Source organism: Cyanistes caeruleus, chromosome 17 (genome assembly GCF_971803275.1).
Source record: "Cyanistes caeruleus chromosome 17, bCyaCae1.hap1.1, whole genome shotgun sequence".
In the NCBI taxonomy this organism is placed as follows: Eukaryota; Metazoa; Chordata; class Aves; order Passeriformes; family Paridae; genus Cyanistes; species Cyanistes caeruleus.
This window is the reverse complement of record NC_141717.1, coordinates 744,604-772,272: the sequence shown is the minus strand read 5'-3', so window position 1 is coordinate 772,272 and position 27,669 is coordinate 744,604. Positions and strand designations below refer to the sequence as shown.

The 27,669-nt window shown below is 42.0% G+C and overlaps 2 protein-coding genes and 1 long non-coding RNA gene across 15 annotated transcripts in view; 2 read left to right on the top strand and 1 right to left on the bottom strand.

Annotated features, from left to right (window-relative positions):
* The window catches only part of CRAMP1 (cramped chromatin regulator 1), a 53,671-nt gene extending 40,383 nt beyond the window's left edge, over positions 1–13,288 (top strand). For 8 of the 13 annotated variants that reach the window (XM_023936381.2, XM_086855115.1, XM_023936379.2 and 5 more), the window contains exons 13-21: positions 373–447; positions 1,647–1,728; positions 2,429–2,533; positions 3,180–3,358; positions 3,898–3,966; positions 5,277–5,511; positions 5,829–5,993; positions 6,646–6,791; positions 9,096–13,288. In XM_023936381.2, coding sequence (XP_023792149.1) covers positions 373–447; positions 1,647–1,728; positions 2,429–2,533; positions 3,180–3,358; positions 3,898–3,966; positions 5,277–5,511; positions 5,829–5,993; positions 6,646–6,791; positions 9,096–9,260 — 1,221 coding nt within the window. In that variant the 3' untranslated portion in view covers positions 9,261–13,288. The remainder of the gene's footprint in view (positions 1–372; positions 448–1,646; positions 1,729–2,428; positions 2,534–3,179; positions 3,359–3,897; positions 3,967–5,276; positions 5,512–5,828; positions 5,994–6,645; positions 6,792–9,095) is intronic. The other 5 variants (XR_015277554.1, XR_015277555.1, XR_015277553.1 and 2 more) reach the window with 1 other exon arrangement.
* Positions 262–16,601, bottom strand: LOC147649993 (uncharacterized). Its single transcript, XR_015277558.1, has 2 exons — positions 14,568–16,601; positions 262–4,587 (listed from the first exon to the last, which is right to left on the bottom strand). It is a non-coding gene; the product is annotated as an uncharacterized LOC147649993 (long non-coding RNA).
* On the top strand, positions 16,320–27,669 carry JPT2 (Jupiter microtubule associated homolog 2). Its single transcript, XM_023936370.2, has 5 exons — positions 16,320–16,522; positions 21,454–21,602; positions 22,058–22,200; positions 24,502–24,547; positions 25,289–27,669. Exons 1-5 carry the CDS (start codon positions 16,479–16,481, stop codon positions 25,471–25,473), a joined length of 567 nt encoding a protein of 188 aa, XP_023792138.1. The 5' UTR covers positions 16,320–16,478; the 3' UTR covers positions 25,474–27,669.

Sequence of the window (27,669 nt, the reverse complement as noted above, 5' to 3'; positions counted from 1 at the left end):
TTAGTGGAAACTGATCCCCTTCTGATACGTAGCTAATTTTAACACAGCCTCAGTGCTGTATTTAAGCCAAATTCTAATTTTTATGTATACAGTCTCACTAAGAATTTTGTAGGAAGCTGAAGTAGGTATTGGTATGAAATGCCTTTTTTGGGACAAAGCTTTATCTCAATAAAAAAAAAAAGAAGAAAAAATACATTCTTGGTAGAAAATATTCTGACTCTAGCAGAAAGGATATTGTGCTGTCTGAAACAAAACCCAGTGTTTTAGTTAACTCTTAATTAATTTTTATTGAAAATAAGAATTTGGGGGATATAGTTTATTCTGTGTCTGGATGTTTAAAATACTTGTGATGCATTTTCTGTTGTTGTCCAGATGCAGTCAGACTTCTTCCTGCCGAAGCCCAGGAAGTTACGGAACAGGCACTTGCGGAAGCCACTAGTAGTACAGGTCAGAGCAAAGTGTAAATGATTGTTTTGCTTCCTGAGTATCAGCAGGGCTGATTCACAGTGATTTGCACATAATAAATTAAAAGCTGAATTTCCCTCATTCATCCACTGGAAATGTGAAGCTGAAATTATGAAGGAACAAACACTTTGGTCTCTAGTGTAACTAGTCATGTTACATTCCCCGCATGAAGAATATCAGCAACAGCAGAAGTCCAGTGCCTAAGGTAGTTTGGAAAAATAAAAAAGTTTCTGGAACCTCAAAGTAGGTTCTGCTACCTGGGCTTTCTGGCACTGAGGCATAGGCAATGTGTCCCTGGCAGTGTTGGAGCTCACAGCCCTCTTAACAATAAAATCTTCCTTTATATAATTTTCCTACTTCCTGCTCAGTAGTGGATGTTAAACTGTGGTGGATATAAGCCTCTGTAGTGAAATAAGCCATAACACACTTGAAAAGAACAATGATTCCTGGGAAAAAATGTGACTTGGAATGAGATGTATGGAAGGAGTGGCCCATTCTGGTGCTTTGGTGACAGACAGGCATTACCCTCCTTTGACTGCTTTGATAACCATGGGAAAAGGCACATGTTGCTGGGACACCAGAGGCAGGTGAGAAAAAAAAAATCTGAAACCTAAATAATGGTAACCTATTGGGGAAAACAAAGTTCCCAAGTGTCACTATGCCATTTTTTTTCCTCTTGTGTTTTGTATAAGCGTAGGGGACACAGAAATTACCCCTGGACTATTTTTTGATCCTGAGATCTTCGGATCTGGGAAATTCCATGTGTTTTAAGAGCTCCCAAGTACATACATGCATCCACACTTGATGAATGTTAAGGACAGATCAATTTGTACATAGTCTAGGTCCCATGCTTAAGATCATTGCTGTAATTCTGAGAGAAACTTGAAAATCACTGCAAGTATGATCAGAGAGGATTATAGTTCTAATCAGAATTTCTCTGAGAATTTTCCATGTGGAACTACTTTATTTTAGTAGTTTACAGAGAGAACACATAATTCCTTTCTGTAGCTTTTTTTCTCAAGAGCACACTGATCCCATTGCTGTGTCTGGTGCATGGTAGTAATGCCATGACAATATTCTGCTCAGTCTGGAAGGTCTCATGAACTCCTGCAACTTATAGAATGAGTGTTATCCTCTCTCCTTGTTTAAATCTGTTCCGGTTTATTGTTTTTCTTGCGTAGAGAACACTGCTCCCCAGGCCGTCTGGAAATCCGTCCCAGCATGTCTGTTCCTTTTCTATCTTATCCAACTCATCCATTACAGGTAACTTCTCACTTCTATGGACTGAAAACTGTCCCTTAAAACTGCAAAAATAAGTAATTTCTAGAAAGAAGAAAATACTCTTTCAAAATGAGTGTCACCAGCCTGCAGGATGATGAGATTGCTCTCCTGGATCATTGTTAAGCAAGTTGTGCTTTTGATAAAAACTTTTTCTTCAATTTCCTAAGACTGAAATCATGGAAGAGCAAGGAGTTCTCAACAGGAAGACAAAATTTGGAATAAAATACTTAGATAGGAATTTTTTTTCTTTAGGTTATAATTTACCTAGATTTTATGTTGGACTTTCCCTGGATACTTTTCCCTGGGATACTGTCTAAATTTTGTACAGCATTAGCAATCCCCACTGCCCATATGTCCTTTTCTGCTGGTATACTCCTGAGTACAGTGGTAGTAGGGGTGATTCCCCCATAAAAGCCAGCATGAGACCTGAAGGGTTGTCTTCACTGACAGTATGAGAGCAGCTCCAGTAGCACAGCAGCACTTGCTGCTGCCCATCCGTGGCAAGACACTCACTATGTGACAATAGCTCACATCGCTATTTTAGCTCTATTCCATCATCACTACTTGCATTCCTGCAGCTTGCTGCTGTTTGGAATTTATTTGCTTCCACTGAACTGTGTTATGTTCTGCTTTAAAGGTATTAGATTTCATTTGCCTGAAAGGTTTTAATGCTTCCCCCCAGGGAGAGGTTCATTTCGGCCAATCCAGTCCTCACTGACTAAAGCTGCTGTTTCTCGTCCAATTGTGCCCAAAGTTCTTCCAACACAGGCCACCAACCATCTATCTAGTAAGTCATTCTGAATTCTGCAATAAAAGCCATGCTGGTGTTCTCCAGGCAGATACTGTCACACAGCAGAGTGGATTCCATAATTAGAACAATTAATGAGGTGAAAACAGTGTCTGCGTCTTCTACCTAGAGGATTCTTTTGCAATGAGAAGACATTCAGATGTTTGAAGTGGATTTTAAAAGATTTGGGTGAGGATGATCCTTACAAAAACTTACATTTTTTACAGTGAGTCTACATGGCTGCCAGAGGCAAGATAACAGAATAAGGCTCTATTGTCTGTAGAGCTCCTCTAGTAACCCATAGGAAATTTCTGGAAATTGCATAATGAAATACTTACCAATTTGGAGGACAAAAAAAAGGAAAAAAAATAGAAAAAAGGATGGGAGGGGAACTGGAATGTTTCTCAACTATTTTGATATACATAGTAACAGTTTGGAACAGGGTAGAAAAGTTAAACATTTTAGCTAAAAGCAACTACACCCTTGGTGCAGAGAAGTAGCTGATCCAGATCAGATACATTGCTGCTTTTTTACATGGGTTGAGTTTTGACTCTTGGTAAGTTTAAAAAAAATAATCTTTTAGAGAATCATAACAAAGTGAAGAAGAAGCTTGTAATACTTTTTTTGGTTTTTTGTTTCACCCAAGGTGCTATTGACTTGGCAGCTAAAAGTGCTGGCATTATCCCTGATAGTCCCATGCCTGTCCTGGATGCAGATGGTTTGCCAGGTGTGTCTCCATTGTCACCGGATGCAGTGTCCACGGTGGTGACAGGGCAGGAGCCAGCAGTAGCACATCAGAACAGAGGCTCCATCACCACTGTGGAGGTCAGAGGCTCTTAAATGAGCTTTTTTCAAGTGCTTAACTGTCTTTGCTCTTTCATCGTATAAAAAGGTGTATTATTATGACTCTTCAGTGAGCTTTCTCCTGGGGCTTGCTGTTAGACAGTGCTGTCATGGCAGACCCAGTCTGTGTTGAGTAGTGTGTATTTGGAGTTAAGGGATCAAATAATCATCTCCTTGAATGAATTTCATCCTGTAAAATGGTTTGCAGCTGGCAGAGCATTGAACTTGGCCATCCAGAAATCTGTCTTGAAATTATGGCATTTCAGAAGTTCAGGAGGGGATCTGGGACAAAACATGGACTTTCTGGGATTATATTTGGAATGGAAACTGTAATTTCTCCTTCTTCCTTTCATTGAGACTCAAATACATGTTAGTCCATGTCAGTCCATGTCACATTCTCAGGGAGTTGATGGACAGTTTTGGAAGACATGAGATGTATGAAGAGCATAGATAAATGGTGATAGGCATTTATCTCTTACCTCCCCAGCTGGTCACTCACGTGGTTTCTGTTGTGGTTGCAGGGCTCAGACCCAGGATGCCGGGTGCCGTACATCAGCCTGCCAACCCAGCCCGAGCAGGATGGCTTCCAGGTACAGTGTGTCCTGAAGGAGCAGAGCTCTGGAATGGGTAATGTTCTGTGAAAATACCACTGGTATTGCTAGTTAAAAGTCCATACTGCCAGGTAATTTTGCACCACTGGTACTGTCTGGTGGAAACGAAATCCCTAGCACCTGAAGAAATTTAAAGAAATTTAGGGGATCTGCTTAAATATGTGTGTGTGCTGTTCCCTAAAATCAAAGTGAAGCTGACGGTCCCTGACCTGTGAAGGACAAACAAGCTTTACCTGTCTCTTAATTGACTGGAGGAGTTTATAATTGCTCTGCTGTATCTGTGTGTATTTTAGACACCACAAGGAGAGATTTCAGCAGTTCACAGTCCTGCTGCTTCCATGTTGCTAAAGGAGGAGTATTAGGACTAAAAGTGTGATTGTAATGTCATCATCCTTTCCAGAGATTCACTGTTCATTGTGCTAGATCCAGTAAGACGTAGTCTGATAGGAGTAACTGTGGCACTTAAACTGTAGGACTGTTGTCATCCTGTCCCCAGAGTCTTTCTCCAGTGGGACCCAGGACCTGGTGCTAGATTTTTAAGCCTCAGAATACAGGCTCTTCTTCTTTCAGTGGAAGCGTTTTCTGTGCTCCCTGTGATGCCTGCATGTGAAAAAGGTCAAATTAGTTTGATTGGAGAGCATAAAGGAGATTAAGATTTTTTATGGAAGAGATGCTAGGACATGAACCTATGACGCATTTATTGTGGTAATGGGGATTTGTGTTCTCAGTCTTGCTCTTAGGACAGTCTTTTTATACACTCCATCAGAAAAAAAATGCTACAGTTCTATGATGAGGTACTGGTAATGATACTCCTTAAAGATCTGTTGAATCTTGGGAAGTCTGTCTGTAAAAAGTGAATAAATGTGAGTTGCCAATTTAAAATATCTGTATACTCTTCCATCAGTTAAAGGGGTTTTGCCATACAAACATAAATTAATACATATCTATTGGGAACTATCTTGTAGGTTTATCAAAATTATGTTAATTTTAAAATTATGCTTGCTCTGTTATGTAGGCTGTTTTAAATATTCTTTGGAATGTTACAGACATTTTTTCAGATGATTTGGCAGGATACGGGCTGAAGCATATTTGTTTATGTTTACAGGTACTTTTCATTAAAATAATACAGATTTATTAAAGAAATAGTATATTTCTCTAATTTAGGCATATTATCAACTGGATTTTTTTCCCCTGGTTTTAATCTGATACTCAAGAGCCAAAATATTGCTTTTTAGTTTTCCAAGTTCTTAATAAATTTAATGAAAAATTAATTCCATTTCTTATAACAGGGTACACCAGTACTTTCTCTGCCAGAACTGGCCAAGACTTCTCTCCAGAATGGTCTGTCCACATGTCCACTTCCCTCATCAGAAGCTTCCAGTACTCGGCTGTCTCCTCCCAATGTTTCTGCTCTCTTGGATATTTCCCTGCCTGGACCACCTGAAGATGTGCTTTCCCAAGGGGAACCTGCCACTCAGATCAGTGATTCCATCATTGAAATAGCCATCAGCTCTGGCCAATACAGTAAGTCTACAATTAGCTGCCTATCAACTTAAAAAAAAAAAACCCTGACATTTTACATAGCAGCAGAAACTTTTCCAGGAAGAACTTTTCTTGGGTTATGAGGTTTATATAATTTGTTTTTGTTTGTTTGTTTGTTTCCAAATATCTGTTGGAAATAAAATTCTGAGCCTGGCCTTTATTTTCTAGCAAATATGGGGCATGGGGGGGGGGTTATTGTTGTTGTTTGGGTTTTTTTTCTTTTCTAACCAAAACTTGGTGCAGTGTTTTGTAACTTTACCATATTGACTGAATTTGTCATCCCCAACATTGGCTTACAGGTGAAGGTGTTTCTCTCTCTCCTGCAAAGCTGAATGGCAGTGACAGTTCTAAAAGTCTTCCATCCCCATCCAGTAGTCCTCAGCAGAACTGGATTGCGTCTCCAACCCATGATCCCCAGTGGTACCCCAATGACTCCACAGACTCCTCCCTCAGCAGCTTGTTCTGTAAGTGTCTACATACAGAGAAGTGCAACCAAGAAGTGCTTTCCTGTTAACAAAAGAAATCCAAAACATTGTTTATCAGAAGTGCATCCTTTGAAAAGTTATAAACCTAGTGGGACATTTGTAGAATTATTCCAAGTACTTCTTGGTTTCATTTCCACAGTGTTGCCTTGAATACATTTTCTCTCTCTTTACAAGTCTGTTCCTGAAAAAATCCCATTGCTAGACTGGGGCCCATAGCTTGGGACAAGTAATTCCTTGACAGTTCCTTGTAGTCTGTTTGGAGCCTGACTCATGAGTTAGGGTGAGACATTTGGACTGTTGTGCCAAAATGAACAGATGTCTTTGGCTCTGCTGGTGGAAAAATAGACTTTTCTGTATGCTTGATAAGTACTATCTCAAAGACATGAATTAACTCACTGGGTTTGGTTGAGGTTTAGTTGAGAGGCTTTTTTAATAAATTCATGGGGCCAATGTAATGAATCTCCTTACTCTTAGCAGTGTGGTGATGGTATCAATACTGCTAACACATAATTTTTAAAAGATGGAAGATATTTATATCTGTCCTCCATTTTGAATTTCCTTGTCCTTCTCTTTATCCTCCCTGTTAAAAACACTCAGTGCAGTGACTTACTGATGTGTCTTTTCTTTGTAGCAAGTTTCATCTCCCCAGAAAAGGGACGAAAAATGTTATCAACTCCAGTTGGAAACACCAGTGGCACCTCCTTACTGGGACCCAGTCTGCTGGATGGAAACTCACGGGACTCCTTTGTGTCACGGTCCCTGGCGGATGTGGCAGAGGTATGTCAGCAAATCATATGCAGAGTGTGCTTTCTCTTCCTGTGCTGGAAGTTACAGTTACTGGGTGCTGTCTCTCAGCTGACCCTCCTGAGATACTTCGAAGGCAGAGGTGCTTTCACACCTGCACTTTAGCTCAGTAGAAGAGGATTACAGTCGTAACAGAAAGATATAAAATTATCTGAGGGTAATTATCTGAGGGTAATACACAACACGAGAGCTGGTGTGAAAAGCTGCTGTGAGTGCCTTCAACCCAGGTTCTTTTTGCTGAGGGAGGTCGTATTCACCTGTTGGATATACCTTGAAAGAGAAACATTCAGTCATTCTTGTTGTATGTGTCCTGCTTTGTAGAGCAAGAACTGAAAGTGCTAAAGAGAAAGATTAATAGTGATGCAGCTACAATACAGTTGGAAGCCTGGTAGGAAAAAACAAATAGGTCCAGAAGGAAGAAGATGGACATGGCTAATGCCAAGTTACCTGAGAGGAAGGTTCTGTGCTGCTGAATTACTGTCTCTGTTGGCAGAGATATCCCTTTGTTTTGAACTCTTTTGAAGGTGTAGAATTTGAAGTAAGGCTGTGACACACTTAAGGACAGAGGTCCCTTCCAGGGGGATAGACAGGAAGAATGAGCTTCAGGAACATTATGCAGCTTAGCAAGGAAAATGCGAAGTTCTGCCCTAGGAGGGGATTGAGGCATAACCCCATAGCAGTATCAGCTGAGGACTGGCTGTCTGGGAAGTGGCTCTGCTGTACCTGGATATGGTGATAGACATGAGCTGAGGGTAATCCAGGGCAGATCCAAAGGTGTGGAACCAAAGGTGACCAACGATGTCATGAGCTGTTTTTAACAGGAGCATGGCCAGGATATTGAACAAAATTATGATTAATGTGCTCTACTCTGAAGAGTAGTAGAGTCTACCTGCTGTGAATATTGTCACCAGTTTTGAGCACCCAATATATAAGAAAGAGAGATTAACCAGAGCAAGTTCAGTTGAGGGTTACCAGGAGGATCAAGCGGTGAAGAAAGGGTGATGTCTAGACTTGTTCGTCCTAGAAATGCCTTCAGGGTGGGAGGAACCCCGCTGCCTGCCAGTGCTTGCAGTAGGGTCATTGAGATGGTGTAGCCAAGCACTTTACAGAATGGTGATGGGAGGTGGGAGAAACAAGCAAAAGCTGAACTGAGAAAGGTTCTGCTACATCTACAGAAAAACTTCTTAATGTTGATGCTAGGCAGACAAGGAAACAGATTGCCCAGAGATGTTATGCAGTGGCTGTCTTCAGAGCTTTCCAGGGCTCACATCAATAAGGCTCTGAGTGAGCTGGTCTGTCCTTATAGGTGAACCTGCATTGAGCAGGCAGTTGAATTGGAGACCGCTTCAGGTCCCTTCCAGTCTCAGTTATCCCACAGTTTAGTTATTAACTCAGTACGACATCACATACTTGTAATTTCCTGGAGACTTGCCCTTATGGAAGGAACATGTCATTTCTCTGTTGCCCTTTGAATTTGGATAAGGAGGTTCTGTACACACCATGTTACCAGGAGCTCTGCAGCATGCTCGTGCTGATTTAGTGTGACGTTAGCAACTTCCGACCTGAAACACAGATCCACTTCTGGCATAAATATAAGATTCTGTTTGTTTGGTGGTGAGAAGCTGCCAAGGTGTGTTCTAATTAAAGAAATATATGATAATTTATTTGCATTGGATTTGAAGTGACATTGCAGCCCTCGATACTACCAACTCCCTTTAGAAGAAAATGATGTAAATCTCCATGCTATGCACAGGAGAGCAGCTCTTGTGACAGAGGTAATATCTTTAGATCTGTCTACCTGTGCACCTTAATGCTAAATTGGAGCAGGTAAGGCCCATTAATTCTATAGGTGGTTAGGTTTTTTAGAAGCTTACATTTAGTCATGGATGAAAAGAGCTGTGCTCTAACTCAGGTCAAGTGAGATAAAGTGCCTCTTTCATATGAGGAGAGGCCGGGAATGAAGCTGAGGGAGCCAGACTCTTCTCAGGACAAGAGGCAGCAAGCAAAATTTGAAACATGTTAAATTCCACCTAAATTCAAGAGATCTGTTTTGAGGTAATCAGGCATGGAAACGGGGTAGCCAGAGAGTTTTGGAATGTCTGTGCATGGGGATAATTCAGCACCTGCTCAACAAGATCCAGGGTAGCCTGTTCTAGCTGACCCTACTCGAGTGAGATGGTTGGATAAAATGCTTTCAAGATGTCCCTTCCAACTTCAGTTATTCCATGAAATTGCCACTAACATGTAGCTCATCTCTTCTCTCCTTGACTCTTCCAGGTGGTGGATTCCCAGCTGGCTTGCATGATGAATGAGAACAGTATAGATTACATATCTCGGTTTAATGACCTTGCCCAGGAGCTGTCGATACCTGAGCCAACTCGCAGGGAGATCCTGTTTGATGGAGGAGGTGGTGGTCCCCCAATTGGGGATCTCTCGCAGTAAGGGAATGACCAGCAGGCTGCTGCAGACTGTTCAGCTAAGTTGGAGCTTGCAGTGCTGGAACTTGACAAGGGCAGCAGCTGAGGCTGAGTTGTCCCTGTCCTGTGTACTTCTTTCTAACACAGAAGCATTGGTTTCAAAGGTCTCAAGAAGTACTTGCAAGTCCTGGAATGTGCAATATGCTGGCAACAACAGAACATGGAATAACATTACAGGGAATAGTGTGTCCCTGCATCAGCAATGTAAGATTACAGGTTTGTGGGACAGTCCTGGACTTGTACTTTGGAATGGCCTAAGCAAGCAGCTCATGTAGGGATGGAATTGGCACAAGCTCCTGTGTATGAATTATTGTTTGCATAGTAATCAAAATGCCATGCTTTTGGATCCATGTGAAAATTATGGAAGAGGAAGGGTAGGGATGGGTAGGGGAACCATTGTGTATCTTGACATGTCCTAGTTGGCAGTCTTCTTACCATTCAGTCAAACTGAAATTCTTGCACTCTCTCCAGGGCACCGCCACTCCTTGATGCTGTGTTCTTACAGACCACTTTGTTCCTTTGGCTCTTTGACCATTCCAGCAGGGCTCACACCTGCTTGCTTGATTGGTAGGGGAGCTCTGATCTGCCCTGCTCCCATGCTGCTCCCCTACTTTTAAACCCCATCACATCACAATCATCATCACCCTGACCACACTCATATTCTTACCCTTTGAGATTCTTCAGCACATTGCACAGTTCACCCTGTGGGTGGGAGAGTGCTTTATTGCTTTCCCTGAAGAACAGTTGCTTTTTAGGTCTGGAAACATGGCAAAAGAGCTTACAATAGGAAAGCTGTGTGATAATTAGTCTTGGTTTTGCTGGAAACGTGTAAATATTGTCATCTTCACAAAAACTGAGGATTTCCCTGGGAGAGGAAATAGGAAAGAATATTGTAATGCGTAGGAACAAATACTAGGTTAACACTAAAGCAGTTGAGATCAGTTTTGTGTCATGAAGAGAAGTGTCAAGTCCTAGCTTAATCCTTTAGTCCTTCCCTACTTCCTCTTTGTTCTGTGAACTCTGGGTGCTCTGTAGTACCTCAGCATCATTCTTCATTACAGTCACTCCCAGGCATGAGTGGGTCTGGCACTCCCTCTGAAATCCCTGTGCATTTAATGTTGTGTTTTACTTTAGGAAAAACCCAGATCCTGATTCCAGTAGGTTCAACAGGATAGCAAGTTAATTTCTGGTGAGCTGGTTGTCCATCATTCTAGCTTTATAACTCAGGAGATTTTTCCTATTCCCTCTTCTTTCCTTTCCTGTCCTGCCCTGAGCAAGAATACCCATGTTGTGCCCCTTTTGTAAGCACTTGCCTGCTTCTCCAGTTAGAGGATGTCCCTTGGCTGGCATGAGTAGCTCTGAACTTTTCCATAGGGCTGTTCCTATATAAACCTCAACTTTGTATTAATAATAAATAAGCAAACCTTCTCCATCCCTTAGGATGTTATGATGGGTTCATTTCCGAACTTGCACTATGCTTGGTGGATGTAGTTCTGCCTGTCTTTAGCTACTTGTACAATGCATTTCTTCAACTGGGAGTCTCTTGTAACTTGTTCACAATGCACTGACTCTGCTGTTTGCCCAGTCCCGTCACCCTGCTTTAGGCAGATGACGTTTAGCTTTTATGGAGTTGGCCTTGTGTTTTCTGCATTAGGAGAAAATTGAGCAAGTTTTCTGATGCACACAGAGCCTTGTTTGAGAATTCTGACAGAATTGTCAGGAAATCACATAAATCTGGAATAGGAAAAGTTGAAGGTTGTCACAGAAATAAATGCTGGGGCCTGTTTTGTTCTGAGCTTTCCGCCTTGGTATGGAGAGGACACTTGATCTCAAGAGTCATTCCCACTGAAACTTTCCAGTTTTATTAAGAATTTGGCTGTGTTTTGGTTTGGACTTTCCCAGATTGTTCCTTCCTGGTTTTGGGTTCCTCCATTACTAATGCTGATTATTCTATATGCTATGTCTCCAGAAATCCTTCAGATTTGCAGGACAAAAGTAGAAGGCACCTACTATGACTGTGAATTACAGAACATGCAGGAGGAAATGTGTTACATTCTAATCAAGTACTGTCTAAAAAGAAATCTGAACTTTCAAACTTCTAAATATGCAAGAGTAACATGAGGGTCTCCAGTATAAATGTAACTTGGCAAACTTTTCATCTTCCATATTGCTGGTAATGCAGCAGATATGACACTGGGTTTGGCTCTGAAGTTGACTAGAATAAAGGCCAGTATTGCTGCACCTGCCACAGGAGCAGAGAGCAGAGCATTTCATCCTGATCCATGAAGGCTTTTTGCCTGCAATACAAGGAGCTGTCAGCTGCCCTGCCTCAGCCCACCCAGAGTGAAGGACACAATTGCAGAATGAAGGCAGCACAAGTGGCTATTTTTGATGATGCCATGACATCAGAAAACTTCTAATACCCTGAACCTTTGCAAGTGGGCTTGACCCTCTCAGTAATAGAGTATAAATTACAGAAATCAGTTCAGCACTCAGAATGTTGAGGTTAGAAATGTGTTCAGCATCAGCGCCTTAAAAGTTGTCATTATGAAACAGAATTCAATTTCAGAAATGTAATGCATTGCAAACCGCTTTTTAAGAATAAAGGCCTTTGAGGACAAGGGAAGAGCTTAAGAGTAATTAAGATCATTGTGGTAATTCTGAATTGATGCAGTATTTGTTACCCTTTCTATGTGAAAGGCCATTTAAACACATCTCTGATTGGACCAGCTCTAGATTCTAGGTGAATGCTTCACAGTAGTAGTCATCATCAGCTTGTGCCTGAGACTGCTAAGGAGGTAGTGTATACACACACACACACGTGTACACACACATGTACATGCACAGATGTGGGGGGTGGTGGAGGTAATACTCAAAACTTCTTCAATTTTTATTATTTCAGCTTCCCCAACAGCAGGAACAAAATCTATATGAAGGACAATGTCAGGCTAAGCAGACATCCAAGCAAGTGGCACTGAAATGCACACAGTATAACTTCTGGGGTAGAAATTACTTCATTGGGTTAGTACCTTCCTGGGACACTATGAGCTGTTGGACTAATGGATACTAATAGCCTCTAGGTCTAGGATTAACTGTTCTAGGCTTTTCCCTCTCAGTGACAATAAGGCAGTTCTGAGTAGTTGACAAGGTAAATTCAGAAGATTCAGTGTCTCATCACCACGGGCTGAGTGCAGAGCAGTACCATAGCCCAAGGCTGGATTCATCCAAGTGTGCACACACTGACAGGGATCTCTGCAGGTTGTTGCATCCTGGTCACTCACACAGTCCATTTTGTCCTGCATCACTAAATCTATTAAGCATAGGAATAGTAACTGTTTTTCATACAGCATTGTTAAGCCTTTTTTTGACACCCCCTATATTTCTAAATTGAATTAAATGGCTTGATTCAAATCTAACGTAGAAAGAAATCTCATTTACTGACAGCAGATGCCAGAGTGGAAATTCAGTTGCATTTTGTTTTCTACACTTAGACTTCAGATGCATTTATAAGGAAAGTACTGCACTTTTTTTTAACCTTTTCAAACCTTTGAATCTGTTAATTTCACAGCAATTTGCAAATGTTAACTAAGTGAAACCTTGCCAAGCACTACAGCAGTAAGTTATCATTAATTATTGAAACATGATAACTGCTTAAGAGCTTATGGTTCTGGCAGCAAAATTTAATGCTGTTTCTTTTAATAATAGTTAAGCCATATCATCTAAGGTTTCTGGCTTGTTTGAGATGTGAATTTGTTTTATAGATTATAAATATACCTATATAGTGTATGTACAAAGCAAAATGCCTGTCCTTACTGATTATTTTTTGTACCATACTGTAAATTATATTATTTATTCTTTACCAATTTTGGAAAAAGGTGTTTTGGTTATTTAATATAATATACAAAAGCTGTTAAACTTCTGTTTAAATTTCCAATTCAACTTGTAAAGCTGTTTTTATTATTGTGCATAAATACATACTAATACTTGGTCTAACTTGTGTCCAGTGTTCCTTGCTGTTCATGTCCTCTCAGATTTTTTCATTTAAGCTTTATTTAAATGATCATAGCCTTGTGGCAGTGGGGGTTAAAATTCGTCTGTAAGGCCAAACCTTTCAAGTTGATTTGGTTGCAGTGAAGTCAGTCACCTAACTCCCACTGGCATCTCCGTCCCAGATTTTTATGAGTCTCACCATGATCAGAGAAAATTTTGGTAAGGTTGTTTTTGCTTTATAGCTTACATTCTCAGTAGTGTCTACTCATGGTGAGTTTCAGAAATGTGGTAAACCATATGGCTGGCTATCGGGAATGGCCCGTCTAGGTCCATGAGCACTGGTAACACGGGGGAGAAAAACAGAATAACAAACAAGAAAACCACCAGAAAAAAAAACCCAACCACCACCAACATGAAGGTACAATAAAAATGGTAGTGTATATCTTGGGGTTTTGGGGTTTTTTTCCCATTCACAGCTTCAGATAAGCAGAAATGAAGCTTGGAGGTTGTATTCAGGCCATCATGTTTATATAGCCACTACCAGAAACACCTTTTCACCCCAGGACACTCAAGAAAAAGGAAGCCCTGATAGGGCTGCATAGTCTGTCTTCAGAACTTTCCCACATAAAACTAGCTAAAGCCCATAGAAAAGTGGGCTGACCCAGCACATGCTGCTTTGGGCGAGCTAGACTGTCGAGGCCTGAAGTTCCTGTGATCTAGGTCAGTAACTAACTCTTTTTTGTACACTTTTCAGGATTTTGGTCTCTGTGACATACAAAAAGGCACCTTTAATGTTGCACTGAGAAAGTGCATTGGCTGGGAAACTCAAATTGGCAAATCTAAAACACTACACCATGGGCACATGCCAGGGAGCAGTGGATCACAGCAGCTAGACTCTGCTCAACACTGTGCTGGCCAACCCAGCCTAACCTCTGTGTGCACTGACAAGGTCAGGTAAGGCATTGGAGCCCAACACACAAAAAGCTCAGAATTGATTAGGTTGTAAGGGACAACAGTGGGTCATCAGATCCCATTTCCCTGCACAAGCAGGGTCATACCAGAACACATGGCATAGGGCTGTGTCCAGATGGTTCTGGAATATCTCCAGTGAGGGAGATTCCACACCCTCTCTGGACAGCCTCTTCAGTGCTCAGTCACTGCACAGTGAAGAACTTCTTCCTCATGTTTGGGTAGAACTTCCTGGGCATCAGTTGCTGCCTTTGCCTCTTGTTCTACTGGTTGACACCAGAGGGAAGAGCCTGGTCGATACTCTGATACCCACCCTTTAGATATTCATACACATTAATGAGGTCCCCTCTCAGCCATCTCTTCTCAAGGTTGACCAGGTCCAGCTCCCTCAGCCTTTCCTCATGAGAGAGAGTCTCTAGACCCTTGATCATCTTAGCAGAATTCTTATAGAACTGCTCCAGGAGCTCCATGTCTCTCTTGTACTGTGGGGCCCAGGTGTGTACACAGTGTGGCTTCACCAGGGCTGGGTTGACGGGCAGGATCATCTCCCTCAACCTGATGGCAATACTCTTTCTAAGGCCTGGACAACATTGCACTTCTTGGCCCCAAGGCACAGAGCTGGTCAGGGACAGATAGCTGTGCACCAGGACATCCAGGTCCTACTCTGCTGCACTGCTGCCCAGCAGGTCAGCTCCCAGCCTGTAGTGCTGACCAGGCCTGTTCCTCCACAGGTGCAGGACCTGCATTTCCCCTTGTTGAATTACAGAAGGTTCTTCTCTACCCATCTTCCCAGGCTGTTGAAGTCCCTCTGAAGGGCTGCACAACCCTCTGAGGTATCAAGCCACTCCTCCAAGTTTTGTATCAGCAGTGAACTCGCTGAGGAGGCATTTGCTCCATCCAGTCATTGATAAACAAGTTGTACAACACTGAGCCCAACAGAGAGACCTGGGGGACACTGCTGGTGACAGTTCTGCAACCTTACGCTGTACTATTGATCACAAGCCTCTGGGATCTGCCATTCAGGTAGTTCTCAATCCATCCCACTGTCAACTCATCCAACCCACTTTTCTTGAGTTTGCCTGTGAGGATACTGTGAGGGAAAAGTGAGGTGGGCAAAGAAGAATTTGGCTTGCTTCCTCGAGTATGGACTGCCCTCCACTTCCTTCTTACTTCATAATTGGGACCTGCTTTTTGATGGGGGATGGATAGAGGATCTCTTTTCTGTTGGCTGATCCTGTCTTAGGGAGGCCAGAGCATGGCCCCACCAGTCTGTGTCCTTCTTTGATTTTCTAATACTTCTCAGCTTTTCTAGTTTGTCTTGTAGCTCTGCTACCAGGCTGGGCAGGTCATCCACCTGGTCATTTCTGATGCAGCTGCCCATCACTGGTACAATCCACTGACAGTCTCAGATGTGAGCTATGGCCTGAAATCTGTGTGGCTCCATGGGGTTTTTTGCATGTTTTGCATGGTTTTTTGGGACTTCAGTCTGAGCCACCACATCTTTTCTGGTGAGTTTAGGGGACTCTGTTCCCTGCTGAGTGGGCACCATACATTTAAGTTTTCTCAGCAACTGTAATGACCGGAAACTGAGCAAACTGCCCGCGCTCCCTGGAGCCACTTAAATCTCCCGCGCTGCGCCGCGCAACGCTCCCTCTGCGCCTGAGGGGCTGCCGAGGGCTGCCGGCTACGGGTGAGGCTCGGGACTGCTGCTCGGGTATCCTAGAACTCGGAAACGCTGTGGAGGGCAGCAGGTTACGAGATCCTCTCTGAGGTTATTCCGTACTACGATCTTCCTCCAGTTTGCTGCTTTGCATCACCATTTCGATGTGAAACCCTTACATAAGGTCCCGACTGTATGCTTAAGAGAGAGGTACCCCCCTCGGCTACTACAGCCCATACAGCAACCCCGCCCCGTCCCTTAAATGCCCTTCATCTGCTCGCCCCGCCCTTCCTTCAGCCAATGGCTGTGCAGTTGCCTCTGACGGACAGGCAGTGTAACCAATGGAAGGCGTTCAGGAAGAGCGCAGACCCGGGTAGTTTTAAGCTTCCCTCCCTCTGCAAGGCTGGATGACCAGGCGGGATCTCGAGTTGGGTGGACTGCGTTCGATAGGCTGCTCGTCATGATGGGCAGCTAAATGGGCCAACGGCCGGGCAAGGCGGGGTGGCTGGCTCTCCCCGCGGCGCGGTTGCAGTGGGCTGTGGAGTGCAGCTCCTGGGTGCCACCATGTTCCAGGGCACTGAGGCTGAGGCGGCCAAGCCTAGCTCCAGGTGGGGTGGCTGGGGACGCTCGGCGGGGCGGGAGGGACTCCGGCTGCGCGGAGTCCTCGGCGGGGCTTTGTTCAGGCGCGGGAGGTGCGGGCTCCGGCTGAGGGCCGAGAGGGGGGCGGGGCGGGGATGTAGTCTCAGGCCGAGGAGATCGGATCCCCCCTGAGTAGCCTCATACCTCCCGTAGTGCCGGATAGAAGCCAGCGTGCGGCTCCTGCCTTAGCCATGCCTCAGTTTAGTTGTCCCGCTCCCCGGGGGCTGGGCGGGGAGCGGCCACACTGCGCTCCCGTCGGTTCTGCCTGGGGCTGAGGCCACGCTTGGGGCACATGGGGAGAGCCCTAGGGCCGGGCGCGGCGCCCACGGGTGCCTCGCCCGTCTTGACCCCAGAGCTCCTGCAGGGACTCCAGCGCGGGGAGAAGGGCCTAGCGCTGGGAAGCACCTTCTCCCGCCGTGTTTCTTCTAAAGGGAAGCGAGGGGCCCCAGCTACTTCCTGTGAAGCTGTAAGAGGGAGGATTCAGCACAAAGGCTTGCAGAAGCAGATGTCGGCTTGTTTTCGCCCTACGAAGTATATTGCTTGCTTTGGAGCACGGCAGATAGGCTGAATACCGCAGGGCGTGAGTGCGGTGATAATCTATCTGCGAGGGTGTCGCGTGCGGGAAGGAGGAAAGGTTTCTAAATTGTCTAAGAACGCTTTAAGCTTTCCCGCATTCCAGTCGCTCCAAGCTGTGACCTGGTTTTAGAAGACTTGAGGATGCTCTGTCCTTGTAGTCTCTGAGAAGTGTCTGTTCTCATAGTAATTTTGAAACCACGTTTTAACGCATAAATTTGGTTTCCGGGCAAACCATTGCCACGTGTTAGTTAACAGCGAGCAGAAGTCTTACAGCTTGTTCCCCGTTGCCGTGTCAGGGTGTGTTTTTGGTGCCTGAGAGCAGACTGGAGCCACTCACAGCTCTGTACCAGAGCCCGTGTCAGCACCGCAGGAACTTCCTTTAGCAGGTTTGCAGCGTGGTCTCTGAGGTGTTTATTATATTGACTCGTGGCTTGTGCCATCAAGGGGAACAGTACCTGGTTTAAAGACACAGCTTATTCTGTTCATTCCCTGAACAAAACTTTGTTTAGTGAGAATGCAAATCTTTTTTCAGTTCTTGGTATGTAGAAATCGCTCTAATTAAAATTGAGACTAATTCCAAATCCCTGCAGCAACCACCACCAGTTGTGGAAGTGGGGAAAAAAAAAAAAAAAGTCTTCCTAGTGTGAAAATCTTTCCTAGAAAATTATAAACAAGTGTTTGCATTTTGAGAACTTCATAATACAGGGGTATTGCTGTTAGAAGTAAATGATGTAAAGAAGATTACAAGTGAAAGCTTTCACTTAATTGTCCAGTGAAATGTTTCTAGTGATCCTGTAAATGTGTACAGTGATAGAGCAAGCAGCTAGTTTGCTGAATTGAATTAACTGCCTAGTTTTATTTTATTAAACTTCAGCAATGACACTTTGTATTTTTAAGGAAGTTTTGCTTTTTCAAAATAAAACATGGAACTGTATGTCTAAGAGCTTCTAAAAGCAAAGCAGGACAGAGTTGTTCCGTTGTTGTGCACTATAAAGATGCATTGTATTAACATACCCCTGATTCATCCGGTGTATGAGCAGTTTCACAACTACTGCAAAGAGCTGACGATGGTAAATTTAACCACCTTGGAAATGTAATACTCATGTTCCTCTAGTCCCATCGAGGCCACTGCAGAGTATTTTGGAGCTTTCAGGTCAAGAATATGGCTGCTTAAGACAGCTTGCTGTTTGTATGTGAGTGAGTTGTTTAATGAGCTGTGGATTTCTATTGATCCCACAGCAGGAGCGCCCCAGGACCTCTGGTCTTGTTTTAGAGCCTGCAGTTCCAAACCTCAACACCTGCATTTTGCTAGTTTCTTATGTATAATGCATCTCTTATCTACAGTATTAGAACAGTCTGAAAACTGGTAAAACTTCAGTGTTTAACTTTCAGGCAGGATTAAAAAAAAAAAAAATATGTAGACGGTGTCTTGATGTAATGGATAAGACTTCCATAGGTTGGCTGAAAAGCTTAATGAGGAAAGGGTATTCAAATTCAAGTGTGTCAGAATGTAGAGGATAAAAAAAAAAGATCAGAACAACTAATAAAAATTCTTCAAATTTGCCAGAAGAGAAAAAAGCAATTAGTAAGGGCTTCTAAACTTGAAGAATAGGGGTCTTGATTTAGCTGTTTTAGAGGAGTTCACAAACTTCTGGTCTGCTGGAGGGGAGGGAGAGAAAGGCAGATTTAAGATTTTGTAGAAGACAAAGGGTTGTTTTTTCATGATTTGAAAGAATAAAACAACACCTTCCCAAAGGAAGAAAAACCCAGCCTACCTGGCCAAAAGGAACAAAAATGTCTCTATATAAGCTGGCATAATACTGATGTAAACTAAAATGACTATAAACTGAAGTTACTATACAGTATGTATTAAGTTCCTGTGTACTCTGTTGAAGCAGCTCGACTTGCCAAGTTTAGCATGCTTTTTTCCTTTGGTGGGATTTACAAGTGAAATCTGATTTTCTTACTTGGTTTGGGGGACTTGCATGTCTTACTGCTCTAGAAATGAGTATGTGGTAGTACAAGGAGGCCAGCAGTGCTCTAGAGGCTACACAACAAGAAAATAGCTTTGTAGTCTCCCACATATTTGGTTGGAGGGAATGAGCGCAAAGCCCTGACCTCTTTATTAGTATCAGCTGACAGACTTTGTTGCTGTATTTCAAGGTTATTTTTGGTAATTCCTGTGAATGACTTAGTTATCTGACTTTGTATTAGTTCAAATTTTATTAACCTGCTGTCACTGCCATAGTCACTGCCATATGAAAGTTTATGTAATGCTTGGGAGGTTCCCAGCATTTTGAAATTCTTGAAACTGAGGTGGTAAATCCACATTGTGTATGTAAAGACATCATTTTGCTTGATGCTGGCAGAAGAGGTTCTTGTACTCTTGTACTTGATTTCCACCTTATAAGCATCATGTGGTTAACCTGGTAACCATACCTCTGGTTAATTTGTTCCACAGTATGGTTTTCTTAGTCATACTAAGATGAAAATAAGAGGACAGTATAAGATTAATCAGTATTGGATTTATTTTGATGAAGTTTCTTTACTGAATTATCAATATTTATAATCTCAAAATGGATTTTCTCAAGAATTTCTTTCTGCATAGCTATTAAAACCCATTGCAGGAATGAGAAGTAATTTGATTCTTATGACTTGCTATTTTTCTTAAACCAAAAAAATTCTGAGTGTAGTTATATTATTATTCCCCCCTCTGCTTGTAGGCATGTGTTAAGCAAACAGCATGGTAAATTGAGCAAATCTGGAGTGTAAGAGACTCCAGCTGTATAAACAGCTTTTTACTTCCTTTCAGTCTCTTGGCTGGTATACTTAGTGTAGCTGGAATGCAAAGAAGACTAAATGCAGTTAAAAAATAACTGAAAAGAACAGAAAAAGTCAAGAATAATTTAAATTATGTAAGAGGAATCTATTTTAACAGAGACCCTTCCCAAACTACTTTTTTATAGAGTTCCCTTTTCCTTCAGTCTCCCCACTTTAAATACTTAAACTGCATCATGATTTCTAGACCATTGTGAATTATTGAAATTCATAATTTACCTATACAGTGTCTGCTTTAATAGTGGGTTTAAGTCTTCTAAAATACATGGAGAGCACAGAGGCTAGTGGATCTGTAGTCCATTGGACACTAAATTGTAAATAAATAAGCTTTTATATGATCTAACCTGTGCTTTGGACAAGGAGTCGTCCTATCTGCTGAAATTCTAGTTACTCCTTAAGCTGAAGGCATTAATTAAATCCACAGTTGTACTAAAGATTAAAATATTGAAATTGGCCAGCAAAGACGGTCCCTTTGAGGCTAGTACTGTCTATATAAACTATCCCCAGACTAAAATAGGAACTTTTATCTCTTCCTTTCCAAAAGGCCTAAAACTGCTTTCTGCATCTTGAGATCTGAAATGCACACAAAGCTCATTTTCTGACAGAGTAGCCAAATATCTCTATTTTTGTGAAATTAAATCTTAAACTGGAGTAGATCTTGGCACCAAGAGGAACTTCATTTTATGCTCAGTGTAGCTCACCTGTAATGATGTGCTGCTGTAACAGGGCTAGGGAGAGGAGGGGTTGTAACAATTCGCTGACATCTGAATTATATTCAGGTTGGGTAGGATCGAGATCTTGAAATTTGTAACTGTTCTCTTGGTTTAAAAGCAAAGGATACTTTAGGTTCCAGATAAAGGGTTCAGATTAATAGTACAATTGAGCTACTACCTTTGTTCAGCTGCTAAGACTGTGGGTAATTGGTAGATGTAACTGCAAAAATTATTTTTGATACAGAATCCCAGAATCATTAAGGTTGGAAAAGCCCTCTGAAATCATGGAGTTCAAAGTATGACTGTTTGTTAACTAGACCAGAACATTAAGTGCCACATTCAGTCATTTTGTGAACACCTCCAGGGATGATGACTCTACCACTGCCCTGGTCTGCCCATTCCAGTGAAGTATCCCATTCTCCCTGTGAAGAAATTCTGGAACAGCACAGACAGCATAGCCATTTGTGTAGGTGGCAGTGTTAGGATCATTCCATGTAATCATAAGATACCTTAATGATCAAGTTGACTGACCAGGAGGTTGGCAATATTTGTACTGAACTTAAGAATATTAAAACAGCTCTTGAAATTTAAATACTTCATGGATGTAGCAGAACCTACTTTACAGAAGTATTTTACAGAATTTACTTTACCTAAAGTAAATTAAAATCAGGATAATTACATACAAGGAGAGAATGGGAAGGGGACATCAAATATGTTAAATGCTATAAATTTTAAATGAACTTTTGTATATTGTTTCTCATTCTGTAATACAGAGTATTGAAGCCCCCAGGGGGAGACTCTAGTAATCTTTTTGGGAGTACAGAAGAAATGTCTTCTTCAAGCAGACCACACCGGATGGCATCCAATATCTTTGGAGCATCAGAACAACCTCAGAACATTCCAAAAAGAACAAACCCTCCAGGTAAAAGCTGCCCCCTCTTTCTGTGTGATTGGGTTCTGAATTGCGGCATAGAATGATTTTGTGTTCCTAAACTGGGACACTGGGATCTGTCTTTTTATGTTGCATTTTTATATACTGAGTAGGGTTGAACATCAAATCTCTTCAAACATCTGAATATATGAATATTTCAGTGATCTGTATGTTCACAGACTTTTTAGCATGTCATTCAAATCTTAATTCTTTCCAAATTAAGGAAATGAATTGATGAAACAGCTTCTATTGTAGAGCTGTATCAGCAGTTAGCTCAGTTTGAGAACCACAGGTGAATTGTAATAAAGGATTTCAGCTAGGCAAATAAGACCAAGTCTATAGGCAGCAGGGTTGTAGAAGTCCTTAAATTATATATATTTTTTTATTTTTTTACTATAGTGTGAAAAAGTAATGTAGAAAAAAAATTCTTAACAACTGCCTTGCAGGAGGAAAAGAAAGTGGCATTTTTGAGGATTCTAGTTCTACTCAGCTTCGTCCACGCATGAATCCACCTGGTGGGAAGACAAGTGATATCTTTGGGTCTCCTGTCTCTCCTAGCATTGTGCGAGCACACCCGAACAAACCCAAGGTATTTGTACTTCTGTTGCTGTCAGATCAAGAAGCCAGCAGCTCTAGGGTCCTGTTGTGCTCTCTCACGTACCTGCACTCTCCCTAAGAACAGAACTGAGTATGCATGGAGTGACTTTGAGTTAGACATATTCCTAAAGTCTCTTTGATAGCTTATTATTTTGGGTGTATCAGATCTCTGCAGTTTGTTGTGAAAGTATTAATTAGACTGTGGATGTGTGTTCAAAAAAAAAAGAAGATAAAAAAGCCTTTGATCTTTCATATAAGTGAGGTACAGCTGGAGCTCTTGACAGAGCCAAGAGGCATTTAAACTGGATAGGGAGGAGATATTTCTCCTTATTCTGCGGTTTGGCAGATGTGATTTTGATGCAGACTTGGGAAGCTGGTGAGCTACAGTCATAAACCTTTGTGAGGCCTGGTTGTGCACTTCACCTCTCCTAAATACATGTATCTACAGTCACCTTGAAAGCACTTGAACAGATTAAGCTTAAGTGAAAAAGTGAATTTGGGATCAGTGGTGTCAGGCCGAGCAGGTACTTGATTTGTACAAGAGACACAAAAGTCTCTTAGTATAATGTTACAGTTGTTGTACATGGGTTATACAGTTGAGTTTTTTCTAGAAGCTGGGATGTGTAAGAGTTGCTTGTAGTTAAGACCACATCTGGGTTTGGAAAAAGCAGGATACAGTACCAGTTACTGTATTTAAGTGACCTATATGCAGATTTACAACTTGCTGCCTTACTGTAAGTAAATACTAAAAAGTGAGTAGCTATTATGGTGATAATGTTTTTGGCATGTTAAATAGCATGGAAATTTAACATTCTATGAAACTGACATGGTTTAGGAATGGTATTCCCCTGTTCAGTGTTCCCATGGAAAATGCTCCAAACCATGCTCCACTCACACTCCCCTCCCCCTTCCTTCTGTGACTGGGGAGGGAAATTGGAGGTAAAAGGTAAAAATCATGGGTTGAGATAAGAGCAATTTACTGGAAATGGCAATGAGATACAAAAAGAACAGTAACAGCAACAAAATTAGTAATGGAGTGTACAAGAAGGATGAACACTTCACACGTGAGTGCTTACCACAGGGAGCACAGTGCTACCCCAGCCGCTCGGCCACACTACTGCTGGCCAGAAGGAACGTCTTCCCCCCACACCCTGCACATGATGTGGCATAGAATAAGCTCCGGGTCTCAGCCATGCCTTCCCTGGCCACTGCAAAAATTACCCCATACTGGCTGGAACCATGACAGAAATTATCGTTGTGCTGACTACAAGTCTAGTTTTTCCTAGAAGCTTAGGAAGAAAGAACCAGTCCAATTTAACTTTCTTGCCTTTGTGTTTTTCCCCTTAAATTTAAGGTGTTGGTAGAGTGCTTTCTTGTTATGCATGTTCTGAATAGTATTTGGGACCATATGAAAGGAGGAGGAGGAGGAAAAACAAGATTGGGAGCTAGGTTTTGGCAGGAGTAGTGCTGTTGGTGTAGGAGAGGGCTTTTCTTTGTTTCTCTGTACCCCTTTATTGGGATGATCACTCTTTTTAGGTACTTTTATAGAAATATAACTTTAATTCCCATGAATTCCTGACTAAATGGAGGACAACATTGTGGAAATTCTTATGTCGTTAGTTAGAGCATTGGAATTGTGGGGAGAAACTGAGATGGAAAGAAGACAACATACTTAAAAAAATTACTGCAGATTGAGTTTTATGGGTGGGAAAGCATACTTCTCTGAAGTGTGTCTGTATTTCCAAGTCAATTCAGATTGTTGGGGAAATGGTCTTAAAATGTTTTGATTATTACCTGACTGTTGGGATACTTGCTGAAGACAGGGATTGCTGCATACAAATAGGGTCTTCAAGGGCTTCTTGTATTGTAGTTGTGTGTACCAACTTCTCCTATGTGATAGCAGGTGCTTGACAGGATGAACAGATGAACAGGATGAACCCTAATTCCCGACGTTAAAATCAATGAATCCTTAAGGTTGGAGAAGACCTCTAAAATTGTCTGGCAATTAACCCACCACTGCTGTGCTTACCACTTTGGTGATCTAATGTAGCCTCTTCATTCATGTTTCAATGAACTGTCTGAGATGTGCACCTTGCTGTAACATAGAAGATTTGTGCCCCTGCTTTTGGGGTTCTGTAGAAATGGAAGGGATTAAGGGCTACACACAGCTTACTTTTGTTTGATCAGTGATCTATAAACTTAGAAATGAAGCAAAACTTCCAGAAGGAGTATTTGTGACAGATTTGCTGTTTGAGAGCAATATACACTAAGATAGTTTTTGATTTCTTTGCAGGATCACATTGTCTTGAAAGAAGAGGAAATACCAAAGAAGCTAGAAGGTCAGCAAGATAAATTCTTTCCTTTGTTCTTTTTGGGAAGATAAGCTATAAGGAAGTTTCTTGAGCTTCTGCTTAAACATTAGCCTTAGTCTCATATTTTTAGGATAATATAACTGAAAAGTTTAGTCAGAAATCTAATTGCTTGTGCCAGGGAAATGGTTCTCTTCTTGTTACTGAGGAGAACACAGGCGTGAGTCATGATACTCTGTGTGTGTACATTTAGACTTTGCTTGATACCATGTGTGTATATACAGATATGTATGGAATTTGTATATGGCAAAGCATGTTATCAGGTTACCTCTTCCTCTCTTGCCATCTCCTTCAAATGGTTAATTTTTGCCTTCTGTAGTTGTAAATATTAAGCAGCTGACTGACAAAATATATTATTACTGAGCTAACTGTTAAAGAATGATGAGAACCCTGCTTTCAAGGTCAGTATGAAAGGATTGATTGATACATTGTAGCACTTAATTGCCTGCAACTGCCAAAATAATTCTGAAGGTGTGTTGCTCAGTCTTCGTATCCTTGTTAGAAAGATTAATGAAGGAAGAGAGGAATTTTTGTGAAAAGTGAAATTCTTTTCTTAGTACATGTTTCCTTCAGGAAAAATGAACAGATAATGAGAAACCTAGATATGTTGTGGATGGGAGATGTGGAAAATGCAGCCCACAGAAGATGAGGCACTTTGTGCACTACAGAATAGTAAGTGATCTGATGATCTAATTATTTTTTTTAATGCAGCTACAGAAAATATCAAACCACACCTGGAAGACAGAGGCGAGAAAAAAGCTCTGAGCAAAGAGGAGCGATGGAAGGAGCCAGAACCCAAGATAGACAATCACGAACCCCGACTAGGGCCAAGGCCACGCTCACACAACAAAGTTCTCAATCCACCAGGGGGGAAATCCAGCATTGCATTCTATTAGGGTTATTGTGTCACTGTCACTAATGGAGAAACTGTTGTCTATGGTGGTGAGGTCAGTTTATACACTATTGCTTGTGAATAGATTCTTAGGCAGATGGATGAGGGTTATGTTAGAGTATGTAGGAAGGATAACTGGTTGATTTGGGGAGGACATGCTGGGGAGGGAATGGGTGCCTTGTGGAAGATATGAGTATTGGCCTGCCTGGATGGGTGGCAGAGCACGACGTTAGTGTAACTTTGTGAAAAATCAGTGCTACTTAGTGGTGGGTTCCTCACACTTCTAGGTTCTTAGCTAGCTTGTGGTTCAGCATGCTCTTGTGGAATCAGGCATATCCATTCAGCCAACATGTCAAACACTGTGAATGGGAAGAGGCCTGGAAGTCACACCTGAAGATAATGAAGTACAGCAGGTAGTCTGGGCTTTCCCCTAGGCAGTGGGATGCAGCTTCACAGCATGTGCTGACTTGCAGTCATGTGACTATAAATATCTTCCACTGGAACAAGTAGTGCTGCCATGGTTAAGAGTGTCTTCAGTGATTGCTTCTTTTTCTCCTTTCTTGCTTGCAGCACATGATTGCTGATACAAGGACAAAATAAGCTGAAAGTTTCTTTTTACTCATAAACCATCATATGTTTGTAAAGATTGTGGTCTTCCCCTCCCCAGGTATTCAGGTCTTTTGGATGCCTTTAGTAATTTGCAGATTACTGTGACTGGCTCTTCACATGTGACAGTCCAACATGCAGTTTCATGTAGGTGCTTCTAGTTTAGTGCTTGTATGTTTTCTGGTAAAGATGTGGGTGCAAACAATAGCTTTATGGTACTCTTTGAACAGAGGCAATGTGGAAGTTTACAGTTACCATGGAGAATATACTGAGGTATCAGCCAGGTCACTCTGACCCAGCCTCTGTAGAAAGGGCTTATCTTCAGCACTGGCGTTCACTTGGCTCCCCATGGAAATCAGGACTGTTCTCCTATCTCTACCACAGTTAATTTCCTGTTGGTTTTGCCTGTGCTGAGTATGTTAGTGAATTCTCCTGTCTTTCATCAGCCTTACCTTTGCCTTTGACTGTCTCCTGTTGACTTTTGTTGGTAAGGTTGGGAGAATTATGCAAGTTCTCCCCAGCCTAGAGCAGTAATTGATTTTGCTGTAGATTACCTTAGTTGGAAAAACAAAGCCAGCACAAACAGAAGGTTTGTATTACCAAAACCTATTGTAAATCATGTTTGATTTGCATGATGTGAATGTTTGCACAGATGTTTTTGGGAGAGGGTTTGTTCTCTGAATGGATTTTATGATCATATCCAGAGCTTTGATATCTATATATATGACTGTTAACTGTAGGTGCTCAATATTAAATATCTTGAATACAGACCTTTTAAATGTGACATATCAAAACAGGAGTTGTTCAGGTACACAAAAGAACAAGTGGCCTTATTGTGTATATCCACTGCTGTTCTAGCCCATGTTTCCTGGGAGCTGCTGCTATTGAGACAGGGTGCTGAGCCAGGTGCTAAACTTCTCTGTGCTTCCTAGGTCATGCAGTTCCCCTGTATCAGCAGCAGTGGGTGACTGCTTTAAGACTTAGTTGCCTTTTCAAATAGCGAAACATATAGGGCAGTGCTAGGAGAGAAACAGCCATCGCAAGTAGGGATTTAAATGCCTTTGTATCTTTCAGATTGGTTTGGAGCTGCCTATTAATTTTCCTCCCAGGAAAACAGGGCAGTAGTTCAAACTGCAACCCTGGAATCAACTTAAGTTACTTCCAAACTTTTATTTCTTAGCAGCTCTTCCTGAGTCTGTGCTCTCCAGCCTCTGGCTCAGTCTCTGACATATTAGCCATTCCAGTTCCTTGTTCCAGTACTTGACAGGAAGCTGTCATGTAGAAAAGTCAGCCAGAGGCCGCTTCCTACATTGCAGGCTCTGGTAGCGGATGCTACCTGCAATACCAAGCATTTGGCATCTTTTAGTACCTGTTGTACATTGGCTTCAGTGCCTGTCTTTTAAAAGCAACTTCTGACTAGGCCTTAAATTAGTTAACTATGTTAATTTTCTTGCATTTCTTTCTTTGGGATCTAAGCAGTGTTTTCAGCTCTTCAGGTAAGATTGATCTGAGCATTTCTCTGGGACATAAGGGGATTGGAAATCAAATGACAGAACATGCAGTTATCAATAAACTTCTGTATTTTGTTACTTCA